This window comes from Ahaetulla prasina, chromosome 4 (genome assembly GCF_028640845.1).
Source record: "Ahaetulla prasina isolate Xishuangbanna chromosome 4, ASM2864084v1, whole genome shotgun sequence".
Lineage (NCBI taxonomy): Eukaryota > Metazoa > Chordata > Lepidosauria > Squamata > Colubridae > Ahaetulla > Ahaetulla prasina.
The window spans coordinates 38,476,079-38,495,674 of NC_080542.1; the positions used below are offsets into that span (position 1 = coordinate 38,476,079).

General features: G+C 35.8%; 1 protein-coding gene across 4 annotated transcripts in view; it reads left to right on the top strand.

Moving 5' to 3' along the window:
* The window catches only part of SP6 (Sp6 transcription factor), a 29,805-nt gene extending 12,169 nt beyond the window's left edge, over positions 1-17,636 (top strand). The window contains exons 2-4 of one of the 4 annotated variants that reach the window (XR_009154972.1): positions 9,623-11,972; positions 12,468-12,556; positions 15,323-17,636. Coding sequence is in view for 1 of the 4 variants with exons in the window: in XM_058181694.1 (XP_058037677.1) it covers positions 9,660-10,763 (1,104 nt within the window). In the remaining 3 variants the exon portion in view is untranslated. Of the gene's footprint in view, positions 1-9,622 lie in introns of all 4 variants that reach the window. The other 3 variants (XR_009154970.1, XR_009154971.1, XM_058181694.1) reach the window with 3 other exon arrangements.
* The last annotated feature ends 1,960 nt before the right edge of the window (positions 17,637-19,596 follow it).

Sequence of the window (19,596 nt, forward strand, 5' to 3'; positions counted from 1 at the left end):
AAGAGAGAAAGAAAGAAAGAAAGGAGGGAGAGAACATTTTGTCAGGGAGCATAAAATGTCTCCCTCAAATGCATCACAGATTCCTTGCAATTTAATTAAGTTGGACTACAACAGATGCCTTGAACATATTTTAAATTAATAATTCAAGACTTCATTCTCATAAACTTGCCTTCATTCAATAAAAATAAGTAAGTTAAAAATAAATAAAGCCAGGCAAAGAAACATATTCACTAAATTGTCATGCTTTATCCCAAAAGAATCGCCATTCCTCCAAAGAATCCCAGAAATTTGTAACTAAGTGAAGATGCTTTGATTTTTGTAGTACAAAATTGTTAATTCCCATTTGAGGTACTTCCCCACGTTACATTTTATTTGGTTTTGCCTTGATATTTGTTGGGGGTGGAATTAAATCTTCTCATCTAATATGCAAGTTTTGCATTTTTTTGCATTGGCCTTTAATAGAACATAAAACTCAGGAAATAATTCTGAAGAAGGTATTTCAAATTGACTATGTTTTAATAATTAGAGAAAATAATGCTAATTTTTTAATTCAAAAATTAATTTCATTTGCATGTTAATTAGAGAAAATAATGCTAAAATTTTAATTCAAATAAATATTTCTCTCAGAAGAGATTGTCTTGGGGTTCTTTGAGGTGAAATAACACTATCTTAAACCAATTTCAAAACAGTATGTATGTGTTCACCTGGGAGACTATGTTATTAGTGTGTTTTTCTTCTGAAAAGCCCAAGTGCCATAATGAAAACAGAATTGCTTGCATGTCTTTGATTCGTTAACAAAAAAGTAGCTTTCTTTATGCATTGAGTGAATTTTCTTTAGAAGTTGTGAATCTATCTTTCATGTGAATATCACATTGTTGTATGTTTGCAATTGATTCTCTTATAATTTTTAGAAGAAATAAATATTCAATAGTTTACATTATTTCCCATAATATACACCTTCTTTTAAAGCAGTTGTACTGAGCTAGGCATCCTACATATATATGGGGTTAGCATTACTGCACATTTTTGATAATGGGACTTTTGATCCAACAGAGGATGTCAGGTGGAATTCAGAGTTAGAAATCATAAAACCTATTATTTTCCTTCAAGCTAATTAAAGATATCATTGTACCTTTTCATAGTAAATCTCTGTTTTGCAGTTTAAAAATTAATGCATCATAAGTGGCTAAACATGAGTTTTTGTTGTGCTTATAATGAGTTTAAGTAAATATAAACTACACACCAGTTAATATGCATGACAGTAAAACAATATTTTATATGTACTTTCTTAACCAGATTTATCTTAACATATTGGGATAATAAACAAACAACTGTTGTCATATTTTTTATTTATTTTGAACTTTAACTAGCTTTTTTTTTTGCAGTAAAATGGCCACTGATTATATGCATACTAGTCTCCCCTTGCTTTCAAAATGAATACTGGAACAAAAGATACAACACAAATAAAATTTAGATATTGTATCCAGGATCACTGAAATAATTGAATATTAGGTATTGGATCTAACTTCAGATAATCAACTAAAACTAAACTTACTTACCTAGAGTGGAAAATAAATATTTTCTTTATTTTCAAAATGAATTTATGTTTATAAAAGCCATTGCTTTTGAAGAAGTTTTCCTGCCTATGTGAAAAATTGGGAGAATGTAGACAATACATTTTGGAGACTTTTTAGAATGGGTATTTATATTCATGTATTGTTTGATTAATTGATTTTAGTTGATTAAAATTAATAAAAATAATAAATTAAGGCCATAGTCTTGTTCAGACTATAATCTGAAGCAAATGTACCTGGCAGTAAGCCCAGAGAGCAAAATAAGACTTGTTCTTAGTAGATTTGTTTTGTTCCACATGCTGTTGGCCACCCAATATAGAAGATATTCATAATTTTGGGATTTTTTGCTAATGGAAGGAGCACAAGCATAGAATAGCCATCAAGCCAATCTTCATAGAGGTTATCTTTTCTAAGTAGACTAACCTTAATTTACAACAGGACATATAAGAGATTTTAGAGAATTTTATCACACCCTAGCTTGAAGGCTGTGGGCAGGTTGCAACATAATTAAAAGAAAACATAAACTTCGTAAACAGAACCACTTGAAACACTGCAGTAAAAACTCATAAAAAGCAAATCCCTAATAGTTATATTTTATATCCTTTTCTTGATTGTAAACAAACACAAGAATAAATTATATAACCCAAAGTGAACTTTTGAGTATGGTGGATTTTTAAAATAAAGTGATCAACATGAAGTACTTAGCAATGATAGCATGCTATCATATACATCTCAAATAAATATGCTTTTTTCAAAGAACTGTTATATTGATGAAAAATAACATCTTAGTAATACCAGCTGAGAAAATATGCTGATGTTTTGCTGATGATTTATATTGATGCTTAAAATTTCATGCATTTTCTAATCACTGTGAAGTATATTCTGATTGCAGTAAATCAATCATTGGAACATTTTCTGTCCATAGGGGAGACCATAGGCATAAACAAAATTAGAGACTTCAAAATAAAAAAACAAAACAAAAGCATAACTATTAAACCAGAAAAGTAATCCTCAACACAATCAACCTAAAAAAAAAAGAATCAGACTACCTACAATCAGACATACTTCTAGTAATCTGCAGCTGCACCTTCCAGTTTGTGATAGAACAGGTAACTCTTCTAGACTAAAAAAATCACTGCCAAACTGAACATATTGATTCTATGAATTATCTTTCACATGATAATTGAAATTGCAAGGGCCCACTTCAATAATATTCTAGGAATATTAAACTTTTTTAAAAAAAAAGTTTGCTTAAAATCATACAAAATAATAATTTGTCCTTAAATGGTAGCTGTCCTTTGGCAGCTGTGCAGGAATGCAGATTGGATTCCTGAGCAGTTAACTTTTTAATAAAGTTCAATTTTATTCATACTTCTAATCCCTCATTGTTTCAGATAGCATCTTTAAATTCTATTGAATGTACAGTATATCTATATGTAGAGCAGTACAAAATATTGTCCAGTTATTCACAATTGTGCAGTTTTGTGGGCTTGGCAAAAGAGAGAGAGAGAGAGAGAGAGAGAGAGAGAGAGAAGAATATAGCCATTAATTTTCTATTTTCTAACTTTTTCCCATTTGCAGGAGTCAAACAGAAAGTAGGGAAAATACTGTGAAACATGTTTTGATTGCTTCAAAATGAATTCCACGATTAAGAGTCATAAGGTAAAGGTAAAGGTTCTCCTTTACCATTACCTTATAGAATAGAATAGAATAGAATAGAATAGAATTTTATTGGCCAAGTGTGATTGGACACACAAGGAATTTGTCTTGGTGCATATGCTCTCAGTGTACATAAAAGAAAAGATACGTTCATCAAGGTGACTTATTATGACTAGTACAACTAGTATGTGCTAGTTGTTCCCGACTCTAGGGGGCGGTGCTCATCTCCGTTTCAAAGCCGAAGAGCCAGCACTGTCAGATGACAATTCTATAGTCAAGTGGCCAGCTGACAAAATGCTGAAGGCGCACAAAATGCTGTTACCTTCCCCCAAGGTGGTCCCTATTTTTCTACTCACATTTTTACATGCTTTCAAACTGCTAGGTTGGCAGAAGCTTGGGCAAGTAACGGGAGCTCACCCTATTACGCGGCACTAGGGATTTGAACTGCCGAACTGCCAACCTTTCTGATCGACAAGCTCAGTGTCTTAGCCACTGAGCCACAGCGTCCCCATTTAAAGTCATAAGATGCTTCAAAGCAATTTTTTTTAAAAAATGACCTAATATTCAAAAAAAATTCCAATATCATATTACTTTCCCCTTGTAATTCACCCATTTTTTCTCAATTCTGTATAAGTTCCAATTTTTTTTTCTGATTAAATCTGCCAAAAGAGGAAAAGACAGTAATTATACAGTATCTTTTGATTGCTAATGCTAGCAGCCCTCCAACTATGTGTTCAAAAGCAGTGCAATATTGTAATGGACTTCAGTCAGTAACACCAAGAAAGTTTGATTTAGTGGGCAACAAAAGAAGACTATCATAAAAATGGTTTGAAGAAAAAAACAAGAAATCAAAAGAGAAAAAGTATTGAAAGGAAAAATGTGAAAAGATTAGATGAAGGACTATTTTGTGTGACATCCAAGGGAAGCAATACTATATAATCAGGATAAAATGCTTATATGGATAAGCTCTGTTTTCTTTCCATTAAATGGCTATTTCTATTAGTGGCATAAAAGATGCTCAAAAGCAAATTAGTGAGTTGGCCTTGGCAAGTTGGCCACAACGAATTGACCCTAGCAAAATGGCTGTGGTGAATTGGCCATGGTGAGTTGGTTGCAGCAAGTTGTCCCATTCCGCCCAAACTTCCCAACCAGCATATTGGATGGGGAATTCTGGGAATTCAAGTTCACTCATCATAAAGCTGCTGAAGCTGGGAAACGTTGCTGTATTGCACAAAGCTTTATTTTGCAAACCTGATCTTTCTATCAGAGATGTAAATCTAGGATGATTTCACCCACTTTTCAGGAAGTTAGAATAAGGTTTCCCTAGATGATTGGTTGAAAGGACTTGCATATCTAAATTAATCTTTACAGGATAGTCTTATAGTTCAAGTTATACTTATAATTGTGCCATATTTATGCCAAACAAAATACAATATCCTTAGTATTTAATTAATAAAGAATTCTTCTGTTTTCTGAATTTTTCCAACAAAGGATGATTATCTTTATCTTTCAGTCTTCAATCTCACATTGCAGAAGCCTCCACTTTCTTATTGCATAATGGTTTCAAACCTATGTTGTTATGTCATATCTTACCCTACAGTTATATTAGAGCAGTATATTAGAGCAGTTGCAGAGTGTGACTCTCATTTGACGGTGATGCATTAAATAGTGGAGTGATCATATATCCTTTTTAGAAGGATTTCCCAGTGTCAGATCAGTTTAAAAATTAATTATAAAAAGGAAAAGAAGAAACTTTAAATTGTGTGTCAATACAATAAGGCTTGAGTAGCAGACTAAAAAGATGCACAAATAACAATGTTAGTTGTCTATTGTCTACTTGTCTATTAAACAGGAGATGTCTATTAAACAGCTTCCTGGGTGCATGTACATATGTAAAATAAGAGCATGCAGATTTTAAGCAGATACGAGCTTTAAAAAACCATAGTCCTGTTATTGGTATGGATTCTTTCCGATTCTAAGTTATCTTAGAAGTCCATTGGAGAATGTCAGTTTACACTAATAAAATATTTATAAGGCATTTCTGAAAAGCAAAAGTAAGACTGATCGTTTGCCTTCTTCAGCAAAGCAGATCTTTTATATTTTTTTATTTGTCATGATGATCATTTTTAATAGAGTCATTGCTATCATTACATCAAGTACAGTTTCCAGAATTTAATGCGGAAAATAAAATAAAAATAAAATAAATAAACTTGTTATCAGTTACTACAGTAGCTTTGGAATATGTGCCCGTGAATAAACTGAAGGAAAGAGGCAATTTCTGAGTTGCTGCTCAGAGTTAGATATTGAAACGGGTAGCATATAAATTTAATAAATAAAAATAAATGGGAAAAGAATAATGTAAATGAGATATTAATCATTAATGCAATCTTGCAAAATCCGAGTCATGAGTAGTAACTAGGATAAAACAATCTTCGACAGTTTACTGAAAATCTATCAAACTTAATAATAGTCCCAGTTTCTTCTGCTGTAATTGTAGTTTCAGAATAGGATCTTAAAAGGTAAAGTAAAAAAGAAAAGTGATAATTTCTCCTTCCAAGTAAATAGAAGATAATGTATCTCATAAGCAACATATTTAAAATTTGAAACTCTCAGAGAAATTGATCATTTTTTCTACCCATTTTTAAATTGTTTCTCCTATTACTACATCTTGTGAACTTTTTAAAATTCCTACAAAAATTAATATGTGCACTTTTCTCCTGATACATTTATATTCGTATGTGCTTTGCTGAGTATACATGGTTTTGTCAATACTGTAATAATTATTTTTACAGATATTCATATTAGAAATAAAATTTTCAGGAATACAAATATAGATATAGATATATATGCAAAAGTGTTAAGATTTACAATAAAAGCAAATGAGGTAAGTGTTTCCAATAGCCATGTAATATTAGGACTCTGGAATAAACTATTGAGACATTTTACTTTCCCTTCTATTGTTGTCTGTGTTGTCGCCTTGATTGAAACAAGAAGAAAGCTAGAGCATCAAAAAGGATGTGATTGTTCATTGCTTGCACAAGCAGGTTGTTTGCACAAGGAATAATTTAGGAAGAAGATTAGCCAGTTATGGTAACAGCTCATTTGCTCTAAAAATGGAGGAGTGGAAGAGTGTTAAATCGGAACAATTTCTCCTCTGATTTAAATCTAAGGTCCCAAAATATACTTCAGTCACCAGAATGCCAAAAAGAGAGACTCAAGATGAGGCTTGCAAAAAGAAGCAGATTTTATTTATGGCCAAAAACAAAATACTGGGTGGGACTATATCCAGAACATGCAGATACAATGCATGTGAGGAGATAGCCACACTTTGGAAAAGGTATGGCATCCTTTTATACCTTCAGAGACATCAGCTTAGTACCCACTTCTGGCCTCCTCGTTTAGGTTTCTGTATTACTTGTTGCCCTGCAAAGGAATAAGAAGCCTCCCAATTAGCGTTATCTCTTCCTTGAGCATTCCTTTGTTCTGCCAATTGCTCATTTGGCCCCCTGAGCTGCAGGGAACAGATCAAAGGTGTAAATTAGGGGTGAAGTATAAATTATCTCCTGGATGATGTCTGCAGTTCCAACCGAGATAGGTACCATGGTCTTAGATGGCACGAGAAAAACAGGAAGAAGATTGATATGGTTCCGATCAAATGACAGGAACATATGTTTGACAGATACCAGATACATTACAGAGGCCTAATAACAGAATATGTTTGTTACAGGAGATACAAATATAAAGGCATAATACATATGATACAAATACAAAGGCATATTTGTGTTACAGATATAAAGGTACAATATATGTGTGTTATACAAATACAAAGGCTGTATATGTATTACAGGAACCTAATGGTTACAGAATAACAAGTTTCTACTAATTCTAGTATACCAGTATATTCTTTTTTAGCATTGTTTATTATAGCCTTATTACTGTTTCCCTTCAAGATCTTCCCAACCTGAGGGAAGTCCTAACTACTAATCCCATCATTCTCCATAAAAGTTGTAAATCAATACATCTGGAGGGCACCAAGTTGGGAAAAGGTAATTTGGCATAGATAGAAGTAAGAGATTTCTGAGGTGTGTGCAAATACAGGAAGCATAATTCTGTCACAGAGACATACAGTGAATCAGAGCATGGTATTCTGGAGAAAGGGATGGCATTCTTTGGGATGTTCCATCAACTCTGATCTTATCTGTCTTCTGGACTATCCAGAGTAATTGGTTGAAACCTGATAGGAGTAAACTTTCTATATGGAACATGCAGTCTGTGTGTGTGAGAGAGGGAGAGGGGGGAGAGGGAGGGAGGAGGGAGGGGGAGAGAGGTTGCATTATTTTATTTATTTATTTATTTTGTCACACAGTATATATAAGCATAAGCATGAAATAACTATACAATATATGAGCATATATATAAGCATAAGCATGAAATAACTATACGAATTGGATACAATCAAAAGGAACATTAGGACAGGAACAGTAGGCACTCTTGTGCTCTTATGCACGCCCCTTACAGAGCTCTTAGGAATGGGGTGAGGTCAATAGAAGACAGTTTTTGGTTGAAGCTTTGGGGATTTTGGGAAGAGACCACAGAGTCGGGTAGTATATTCCAAGTATTAACAACTCTGTTACTGAAATCATATTTTCTGCAATCAAGATTGGAGCGGTTAACATTAAGCTTAAATCTATTGTGTGCTCATGTATTGTTGCAATTGAAGCTGAAGTAGTCTTCGACAGGAAGGACATTGTAATAGATGATTCTATGAGTTAAATTCAGGTCATGTCAAAGGTGGCGGAGTTCTAAGTTTTCTAAACCCAGGATTTCAAGTCTGGTGGCATAAGATATTTTGTTGTATTCAGAGGAGTGGAGAACTCTTCTTGTAAAATATTTCTGGACACGTTCATTTGTATTGATTATTTTTTATATTATAAAATAATTATTTTATACAATAATTGTATTATTTTTAAGTCCTGCCTTCTATATTTACATTTGAAACATATTTGAAAGACAAAGATAATCAGCAATTCAGATCAGCATTGGTCTTTCCTCCCTCCCTCCCTCCCTCCAGAGAAACCCAGGCTGAGTATGTTGTATTCTAGGTATTTGGCAAGCCTTCTCCTTCCTCTGGGCTGAAGTGAGAGTTGTGCAGCTAAACTGTATATAGATGATATAATTACTGTTATCTGTTCTCAGAAGCTGACGATTAGAGGGTCTGTCTAGAGGAAAAAGGAGTAAACTATGTTTAAGTCTTTTCTGCACCCCATACTCCCACCGCAACAACCTCTACCACAGTGCTTGTTTTTTTTTCCTTTAAAGATAAATATAAGACAACTACCATGAAAATATATATCTTAACTTGATTAGAAGTATCATGATATGAAGTACCTCTTACAAACCATTGTTCTTTCAAGGGACCTTGGATATTATGGCAGGTGTTCATATCAGAGTTATTTGAAGGAAATTACTACTTTGGTGTTGCTGGCTTTAAATGAAGTGAGAAAATGGAGTGAGAAAAACCACATAACATAATCCATGTGAGTGCAGCAAATATTGGGAAAGACGGTCATATTTCTCAGTGGAAAGCCTACATATTATTTACAGTATATGTACTCAACAGATTTCAACATTATAGGATATTGATCTTTGGAATTTGGGATTTCTTCCATATGTTTTTCGAATGACATATTTATATTTATACTGTATATTTAAAAACTGGCTTTCTTCTTGCCTAATGTCTCTAGTTTTCAGCAGTAATTGTAAACAGCAAGTTCTTTTATAATGTCAGTGGTCTTTGTTTAAAGACTCATCTTGTTCACCAAGGTATTTGTTTTTTCATGTAAGAGGAAAGTTTTTAAAAATTGTGTATATTTGTCTAGCAAGTTAATACTGGAGGAGATTTAAATTAAAAAATTCTTGGCTCAACTGTTATTTATTTCTTTGCACAAATTCTCCAAACATTGCAGATGAAAACCTCAAACTATTATTCAATGATTGTCAGAAAGCGTAAGAGGTCTACTTTTCAAAGATGCATCAGAACAACGAACATAGGTCAAGCTTTTAAACACAATAATACAAACCAGTTTTTATTAGAAACTCCTCAAACTTCCAATGTGTTTTGAATTCAGAGCTTTTCCTTAGGAAAATAATTATTAGCAAGAAGTGCTAACACACTTTGGTCACAAAATTACTCCCATGAACTTGAAATTCATTAGGACAAGGAGTTTCCATCACATTTTAGGCATATTTTTTTCCATTTTGTCAAAAACACTTGGGTTGGAGGCCAAACCAGAAAGTGCTAACTAAATGAGAGTTAATTTTAATGCATGGATACTGTGAATGGTGATATCTTACTTCTCTTTCTTCCCTCTTCCCTCTTTTATATTTAGGTGTGTCTGAGAACCTACGTACCACGGGAGTTCTGCAATGCTCACAGCCGTCTGTGGTTCTCTTGGCAACCAGTGCTCAGAGACACCTTGTTCTTCTCCAAGCCACTTGGAGCTGCAACCTCTGCAAACATATCAACCTCATACCAGCCCAGAAAGTGGGGGAGATTTTCAATCCCCTCTGCAACCCACAGAACTCCAGCACTTGCCTCTGACTGCACCTGACACGGAATACTCGGGTAACAGTGGTTACGATCTGCATGGGTCTTCAAGGATAGATCTGGACAGTGAAAGCCAGCTGCCACCCGGGTCATACTCTAAGCTTTTACAAGCAACACCGGATATGTCTCAGCATTATGAACCTTGGTTTAGACCTACACATTCAGGCAATGCCACCGATGACAATAATGTCAATCCATGGTGGGATCTCCATGCTGGATCTAGCTGGATGGATCTTCAAAGTGGTCTCCAGCCACCAGGCCACACAAGTGGGCTTCAGCCAGCATTGGGTGGCTATGGTTCTGCAGAACATCAACTCTGTGGTCCACCTCATCATCTGCTGCCTTCAGCCCCACACCTCATGAACCAAGAAGTTATTAAATCCCTGGATTCGACTCAAGAGCCTCACCCAATGGAGCAAGCAGGGGATAGTAGTGGAAGGCCAAAAAGCTCAAGGCGTTCAGTGACCCGGAGCTCTGGCCAAGTTGCTTGTCGATGTCCTAACTGTCAAGAAGCTGAAAGGGTGGGCCAGTGCCCTGACAATTCCAAAAAGAAGCATCTCCACAACTGTCATATTCCTGGTTGTGGCAAGGCATATGCCAAGACATCCCATTTGAAGGCTCACTTGAGATGGCACAGTGGTGACCGTCCCTTTGTCTGCAATTGGTTGTTCTGTGGAAAGCGCTTCACCCGCTCTGATGAATTGCAGAGGCACCTTCAGACCCATACAGGAACAAAAAAATTCACCTGCCCTGTTTGCAACCGAGTCTTCATGAGAAGCGACCATCTAAGCAAGCATATGAAGACACACGATAGTGCCAAGGAAGAAGCAGAAGGAGAGGCTAAAACTGGAACAGAGCTTCCTGCTAAAATCAAACGGGAACCTGAGGGAAGCACTTCAAGTGCTACTTCTCAGTCTAATTGAGCCTTTTTCTTTTCATCTTTTCCCAAGGGTGTCCAGCCCTTCCCATCTCTCTGTAATGATCAATTCTGGGTCTGTAATGTCCTACTCATGGCTATAGGATCAATCCATCCTCTGGCATGAACATTAGTCTGTCCTTAAATGCAATGTTATTTATTTTGTAGGAGGAAAGGGCAATATTGTTGGGACAATTTGGAAAATCCAGGCCTTTAAGTAGCTTTGGGGTGGGACTTCATATTGTACTTTTGTTTAGGGAATATAGGAAGATACTGTTATAAGACTGGTTAAGGAAGTGGGTTGGTTAAGTGACATCTTGAGACAGTTACTAATAGAGGGATGTAGTCTTTGCCTCCTTCCATTTGAAAGTTAGGTTTCATGTTTTTGCTATATACAAAAATTACAGAGACATACAAAGGATTATAGTGGAACCTCATTCTTTAGTTTAAGCTCTTAGAGGTTTTGGGGTTTGGATATTAACCATCCCACGTTTGGTTCCAGTTTAGTAGATAACATGGAAAATCCAGTTTAATGCAAAATGCCACCACACTTCCGTTTCCACGGGAGATTTTTTTGGGAGGATCATGAGTAGAATTCTTGGCTTGGATTTCAGACAGCTACCTCACTCTGTTCCCAAAGCAGAGATCTTAGACCATATCCTTAATTATGGATACAGGTGGCTCTAAAAGTAGTTTAGCTTTTTTATGGCAGTTGGTGGCACTTGTAAATTACTATAATATGGAATAACATAATTCAAGCTTTAAAGTTTCCTGAAGTCCCAACTGAAACATAAATTTCTATATGCCTTTGGTGCTAGTGTTTTGCTTAGATTATCTATTAAAAATAGGTTTTCTAAAATTGTTTATATTTTCAGCCAAACACAAAGCAACTGGTCCCTCCAGGATGTATGACCATTTCCTTTTCTTAGGAGAAAAAAGAATAAGAAGAGAGAGAAAATGGAAGGAACCGGAATTTTTTTTTCCTGCTGCTGTAAAAAGACAACTGAATATTTTTAGGTGTAGGGCAGGATGGAAAGACCATATTTTCTCATAATTAATATGCTGTTCTGTTAATATCTAGAACACTTTCTTATGGTTGGATGTTTGTTTAATTCCACAGAAATGAGAAGATTTCCTTAGTACAAGGGAGAAAATCCGTTTTGTGTTGATTGCGTAGAAATGGCTAGCACTTTTTCTGTACACACACTTTAAAAATGTATGTTATCTCAGTCCTCCAAACCTTTTTCCCTATTTCACTATGCCCTTAAAGTTTCATTGCAAGAGATGTATGTACTAAAGTTGTAAGACTTAGTTTCTGATTGCCCCAGGGCAAATTCAGCAATTAAGGATGTTTTGTTTTGTTTTGTTTTGTTTTTTCTACTCTTACTACAGCAGATGGCAAACTAGTTCAAGCACATGATTGGTAAATTGAGGCTATCTTTCACTTAATACTAGTCTTGATTTCCAGCTGTGTAAAAAGGGATTTAACTTTTGCTCACAGTACTGACTCACAAATTTAACCAGGCTCTACAATTAAATCAGATTTGATTTAAGATCTGATCCTAGAGCAATTTTTGTTTCAGATGTGACCTTTCTGTCAGACATCATGTGCAATTGTTTGCAAATTGCAATTACAATACATGTTGTGCAAGGAAAATAATATAAGCATTGAAAAAAATCTTATTTGTACTTGTTTTTTTAATTTGGATAGAAATATGCAGATTTCTGCTCAGAAACTGAATGTGGAAGGGCTGCACCATACTGTATACTCTGGATTGCTAGTAATTCTTTTTGAGCCAGGTAAGTGTTTGAGGTATATTTTCACGAATGAAGGCAAATATACACGTCCCAGGATAATGTTGCAGAATTCAATCTGGGTCGGTCACTGGCACCAGAGGTTTAGTCTTCCGAACTTTCAGACTTTATGCTGGAGCCCATCCTCAGGGAACTTCTCTCTCACCAGAATGTGTGCTTTGGGCTATTCTATGCATAGTATTTATGTGATGCCAGATTGTGTGTAGCTTTTTAGTTGTTGATTGGGGTGTTAATGGCCGGTTAATAAGTCATTGGCTGTTGTTTAGTTGTATTGCTAAATCCTGAGCTCCTACGTACCTGATAAGTTGGTGGTAAATCAGCACTCCTGTAGACTGACAAGGGGCCTTTTTCCAGGCTTCAGTCATTTCCCTGACTATTTTTGTATTTGCCTGGCCAACAATCTTAGTAGCTGCGAAATTGAATGTACGTCTTGTTCATTGCAATGTAAGGCTACCAATCAGTTGGGGTTTCCTTGTCTGACTGCTCCCTTGGTTAGCTTTCTCCCTGTCTATCCTACATAGTCAAGGAGGCATTGTATGAATTGCCTCTGTGACTATGATTGTCCTTGTGACCTGCATGGATTGCTTCTGTGACTATATAGGACAGACGAGGAAGAAGCTAAGCATCAGACTACAAGAACACAAGGGAACTATAAGACGAGGAAAGCCAAACTCATTGGTAGCCTTACAATGCAATGAAAAAGGACATACATTCAATTTCACAGCTACAAAGATTGCTGGCCAAGCAGGTCCAAAGGTAGCCAGGGAAATGATTGAAGACTGGAAAACAGACCGCTTGTCATGAATAGGAGAGCTGATTTACCACTAGCTTATCAGATACTTAGGAGCCAAGGATTTACAGCACAAATACATAACAGCCAATGACTTAATAAACTAGCCATCAACACCTCAATCAACAATTTTTAAAAAAACACACACAACCAGGCACCACATAAATAGTCCAAAGCACCCATTCTGGTGGGAGAGAAGAGGGGCTCCAACACTAGTCTGAAAACTCAGAAGATTAAAACTCTGGTCCCAGTGACCAGAGGTATATTTTGCACAAAAAGCAGTAATGTCCTTTTGCCCATCTCTTAATCTCTCAGCAGACCACTTGAGTTTACCATAAAAAGTAACACTGGTTGATATTTAAAATATTTTTTAAGATCAAAATTTGGAAGTTTACTTTGAACACAATTGTCTTCACTAAAACAACTGCATTAACTGTCCACAAAAAGCAAAACATTTATCCCACAGTTTTATAATTTCTCTCTCTAAAACTTAACAAGTCCAATACTGTTCCAACTGATATTATAATCCTCTGCTAATTATATTCTGTATGATAGTGAAGTTTTATGGGCAAATCTGATTTAGGATAATTTAATCAAGACTCTCCTTCAACCCATCCCCAATTTGTTTTGGTTCTTCAAAGCAACTTCCTACACCCCACAATCTTAGCATTTTTCTTCCTCTTTAATGACCCCACCTGGGAAGTTCAACCAACACCATCTGTTACCCACTGGGGATTAAACTCATGTACTTTCTGGCTGATGGCAATGTTCTTGACTGCTCCTGCCCTTCCTTCCTGCACAGTATGTTGTGAACTTCATACTATTGGCAGAAGGGAGGACTTTTAAGGAAAGAGCAAAATCACGTGGGATCTCATGCAGCCTCATAACATGAAGGTGTCCAGACATGTCCAGGCCAGAAAACAAGGGAGGAAGGCAATATCTAAGAACAATTGGTTGGGAAATGCTCATTAAAAGTTTAACTCAGCCCAAAGGAAGAATCCTTCTATTTTTTTTCTAAGAGGGGAACATATTGGCTCTTTTAATGTGCTCTATCAATCCCCCACCAGCATTAGCAACAAAGTTTCTGGCTGTGGTTATAACATTTACAAGTTTAGATCCATTACGCTTTAGCTAGGGATATGCAAGTTAGTGACCCTTAAAGAAGATTCTTTGCACGGGGTTCGACAAAACTTTCTTCCTATTAACCAAGGCAACTAGTGACAACAGATTTCACCAACAGAGTATGTTTGCAGAGAAGGTAGTGGTTAATTTGAGTATTGAATTTCAGTTTAATGACTGTCCAAAAATTAATATTCAATGAAATGCTGTAAACTCAAGCAATGTATTAGCTATTAAGCTTTTATGAGGAAATTTTTCCTAATTTTATATGTGTGGAAGTTCTATAATAAGGAAATGACATTATGCATAATTTGAAAGGCTCTCTAATTTTCCTCCTTGCTTGTGACAGAATGCAGATATTGAAGTCAATGAATTTATATTCCTCTGTTACTTGAAATGCCTCAGAGATTCTCTGAGGAGAGGGACAACATGCCCTCCTTATTGTTGCCTTTCACTTTCTCAGACTGATTACTTCCAGGACAATATCCCACAACAAAGATCTTATAAGCCTAAACTTTGCTGATAGTTTTTTTTCACTAGAAAGGATTTCTAGTGAAAAGCATTTCTAAAGAAAACATACAGTGACACTCACACTAGAGTGGCCATCTAAGGTGCTTGTGTCCTTATTCAAATTATGGCACAAGGTGTGAGTTGTAGACAATCCTCATGTGCCACTTAATATTTGAAAATACCTCTTCCTTCTCTTCTTATTGGACACAACCTTGGTTAGAAAAAAAAATCCTCACCCGCTGTGTGTGTAGAAAAAACAAGTCCAGACTCTCCACTTCAAAATACTTTATTGCTTGTCTGGCTCCAGAAATAAATTGCTTCTGTCTTTATAGATTCCTATCCTCCATTCAAAGGATTATTCCTGTTCAAATCCGGTTTAAAAAAAATAAAGAACAGCAGAAAAGATCGAATCATCTAAGATATTGACTAACAAATTGGTCCCTTGGTCAAAGGCTTCTTCATTATGGCAAGAAACATGATTGTCTTTATTTTAAATTTTGAATACACACATACAACATATCATATATGTGAGAAAGGCTTAATAATGCAAAAAAAGTGGCTCTTGCTTCATTTTTTGTTTCTAAGTGGCTAGAAAATGACATTTCATTTTCTGGAAAAGACAGACTATTATGCACTAAAGATTAGTAGGATATGTCTCTTAGGATATGCAGGGTTGTGTGTGTGCAGGAGAAACTTCATTCCTGTGTGGTAATCCCACAAGCAATGGCTGCATCTGCCGGGTGCATTTTGTGCAACTTGCTGTCCATTGAGTGCTTGCCAAATGCCTAAGACACCTGCTCCTTTCCCACACCCACTTCTCTCTCGCCTGCCACTCTCTTTGCCCCGGGGAGAGCTGATGCAGGCGAGGGGGAGGTGGAAAGAGTTCCCAAAAGCCAGAGAAGCAGGCCCAGCAAGGATTCCAATGAGATGGCCCAATTGTGTGGGGCAAAAAAGGGTGTGTTGCAGCACCTGTCTCCTGTACAAACCGGGCCTTACATTTTAATTTAATTTTTCTGTTAAAAATAAAGCTGTATAAGTGAGCTCGATATGAAGTACTTCAGCTAGTGTCTTTAAGGATGGTTTGAGAGTATTATATTCATTTGATATTGAGCCCTTCCCATAATTTAGAGGGATTTTATCTGAATTTCTTGTACCCTCCACTTTCAGAAGATGAGGCACATTGCTTTTTGCAAGAATGTGACAATTACAAGCCAAAAGATTGATTTTTTGTTTCCTTGGTCCTTCCCACCTAAAGCTCTATTTTAAAACAAAATAGGTTGCATTATGTAGTAAATGTTATTGCTATTATAAACCCACTCCACCCAAGTCCAAACATCACTAAACATTTGAGTAACAAACATTTGAGTAAATAACAATACTAGCTGTATGTCTGCAAAGAAATTAAAAAGGGGGACGAAGAAAGAAAGTAAATACAAAACAACCACAGAATACTGATTTCAAAACCTTGCTTCTGCTCTGAGTGGAAGTTAAAGCTTTGGATTGGTGCTGCCAAGATCTGCTGTTTACTCCAAACTTTATTTTTTTCATAAAGATACATTTTTAGTCCTTGGCATTGTAACATGTAATACTAAAGCATTGTTCTAACCATACCAGAATTATCCTAAATGGCTTTTTTTATTTAAAATAATCCCATCTACAATTTTTGGGCTTTAGTACAACTCACTGAAGGACACGTATCTGGGTTCTGTGTTGAAGTAGAGAGTTTTACAAAATCAGTTACAACAATTAGTAGTTCTAGAGCTATAGTGAAAATGTGTGATAAAATAAGATTTGGATCTTATTTTAGGTCTGGATTTATCATGTGGCATACCATAGACCATATATGGACTAGCAATATATATTAATATTTCACCTAGATTAGTAAAGCATAATAAAATATAAGTGTTAAAAAGATCTATGTTCAAACCCCAATGTCTAGGCCCTCCAAGCATTGAAGCACAACATGGTTTATATTAACCATTAAGTGTGGATTTTAAATGCTAATTGGATTTCTTTTTCCTTCAAAATCCAAAGTCTCCAAATTCACAAGAATGGCACTCATTATTACAGTAGCGATAGTTTCCTTTGTGACTTGTTCCAGTCCAGTTTTTATGTACATAAATCTTTGAGAGGGGCCAAATATGGAGCAATAAGTGGAGGAGTCAATAAAAATGCTGTATATAATAGATGATGAAGGTTTTCTTTTAAATTATAATTAGAGGAAATACTATTAATGAGATCTGGAAATTATCTTTTTAAAAGTATCAAACTCTAGGATATTCAGTTCTAGAACAATATCTGACAACTACAATATCCTGCTTGACATATTTTATCCCAAGGTTTTATGTATGCTTTGATCTAATGGAGTAAAGCTCTGTAAAAAAAATGTATCTGTAATTCTACTTGGCACAAAATAGATAATGAATGCGTCTTACAACTGAATGGAATCTCCAAGCTACACAACCAAGCAACTGCAATCCTTTCAGCTGAGCTCAAAAAAATTACCTGTAAAAATTACCTTGGTCTAGTTCTTGGATTGTAACATATACAGAGCCAGTTTTACACATATTATTGAAATCCCTTCCAAGAAATGGGTGAACTTTAGCTTAAAACATAGAAAGAACTAGCAGAAGAAATCTGGGGGGGGGGGAAATGGAAAAAAGGAAAAAAAATTAACTCATTCCACTGCAGCAAAAAAGGCCATTCATATTACAGATTCTCCTGGTTTGGCTCTTTTTATTCCATTTCTTGCTTGTTAGATCTGAGTGATATTTTATGGATCTAATTTTCCAAGACTTGCCTTACCATTTTTTGTTAAAAACAGTAAAAGGAAAGGGTGAGTGAACAAATAGCAGCAGGGGTTATTGATAGTTGAAATATGGCACCTGAAATACAGGTAGTCCTCAACTTACAATTAATTGCCTAGGAGCCATTTGAAGTTACAACAGTTCCCCCAATATTTATTTATGACTCATTTCCAAAGGGTACCTCCCCCTGAGGTCATGTGACCACATTTTGGTGCTCAGCAAGTGACCTGCATTTACAGCCTTTGGTAACTTCCTGCTGTCATACAATCATGATTTAAGCCTTTTCTTCTGGAAATCAGCATTTTCTTCCAGTTTCTGACAAAACCATGGCCCATAGATTCACTTCACCACGACCACATTTGCTTAACAAGCATCATAAAGATTGTAAAATCAGGTTAGTCACATGATGATTTGCTTTATGATGATCGTGTTACAACTCTAATTATGAGGGTTAAATATGATCATAAGCTGAGGATTATCTGTATAGCTCAGAAATGCCAAATCTGAATTCCATGCAGCTGTAAGAGCCTTGGATGGTCTCCTTCGCGGTCATTTCAGAAGCTGTTCCTTAATTATAATGTTTAATATGTACAGGAAAAACATTGAATGCATGGAGAATAACTATGTTAAATGCATTTCATTACATTTTGAACAACATGACAAAGACTCATAGCAATGCTGAACCCAGAAGAAGTGTATTCCAGCTTTATAGTTCATTCATTTACAGGAGAGAATAGAGGCGCTCTGATATTTTTCTCTGCCTTCAGTGAATTCTTCCCAAGTTGCTGAACAGAACAGGGATCAGGTGAGAGGTATTGCGTATTTTCCAAAAGTAATTTCTGTTTGGAATACTTCCAGGTAGCATAATATAGGCAGGGGAGCCTTATTTATCTCTCTGGGGAAGTGTTCAATAGAGTTAACATAGACCAAACTAGTAATCACAGCTTCTTCAAGCCTTATTGAAGCCAAGAGGAAATTCTTTTGTGTCCTGCCAAATAGTGTTGTATTTTGCCAGTGCTCTTACTGAAAAAAGACTGAAGTAGATCTGGATGCAGGAGTTTTTCCCAAGCTTTCATGCAAGGTGTGTCATATCCAAACACTTCTGAATGAAACAGTAACATCTACAGTGTATAAAGAAGGTTTAAAATTGCTTTAAAAATACTCTCTGTGGAACGAAGTTCTCATCTGGAGACTTCATAAACTGTTTATTTAGTTTTCTTGACTACAGTGTTTTGCCCCTTTTTCATTATCCACTATCTATTTCAGTTTTATTTTATGGAAGACTCTTAGGTGTCAACCAGCAGCAATGAAAATGGAGACTGGAAACAACACCAGAAGGATGTAGAGCAAGCAGTGGACATCCTTGTGGTGGAGGTGGCTGCTAGATTGATGGCAGACTCCCCCTCCTCCCCCTTGCTCTCTGCTCTCCACCATCCATCTTTTTAGTTATTATATTTTATGTATTTATTCTCATTTGTGTTTCTTGGTAATTGTTTATTTCATTGTTCTATCATTCTGTTTATGTGCCTTTTCATTTTTTCTCCTTTTTATTATTGTAAACTGCCTAGAGTAGTCCCACTCTAGGCGGCTAATCCGATTTTGTTTATTTAACAAATACTTAAAAGCATTCCCCCAACCTTCCTTACACAGATCCTATGTGTAGAACCTGTCTTGAAAGATTAGAACAAGAAAATGTTGCAAATAATGAGAGATTGCAAAACATCTGATGTCAGTGAAAATAAGGCGAATGAAGGTTCTTGCTAATTAGGTCTGAGAATAGAGTGAACTGTGGTGTACAA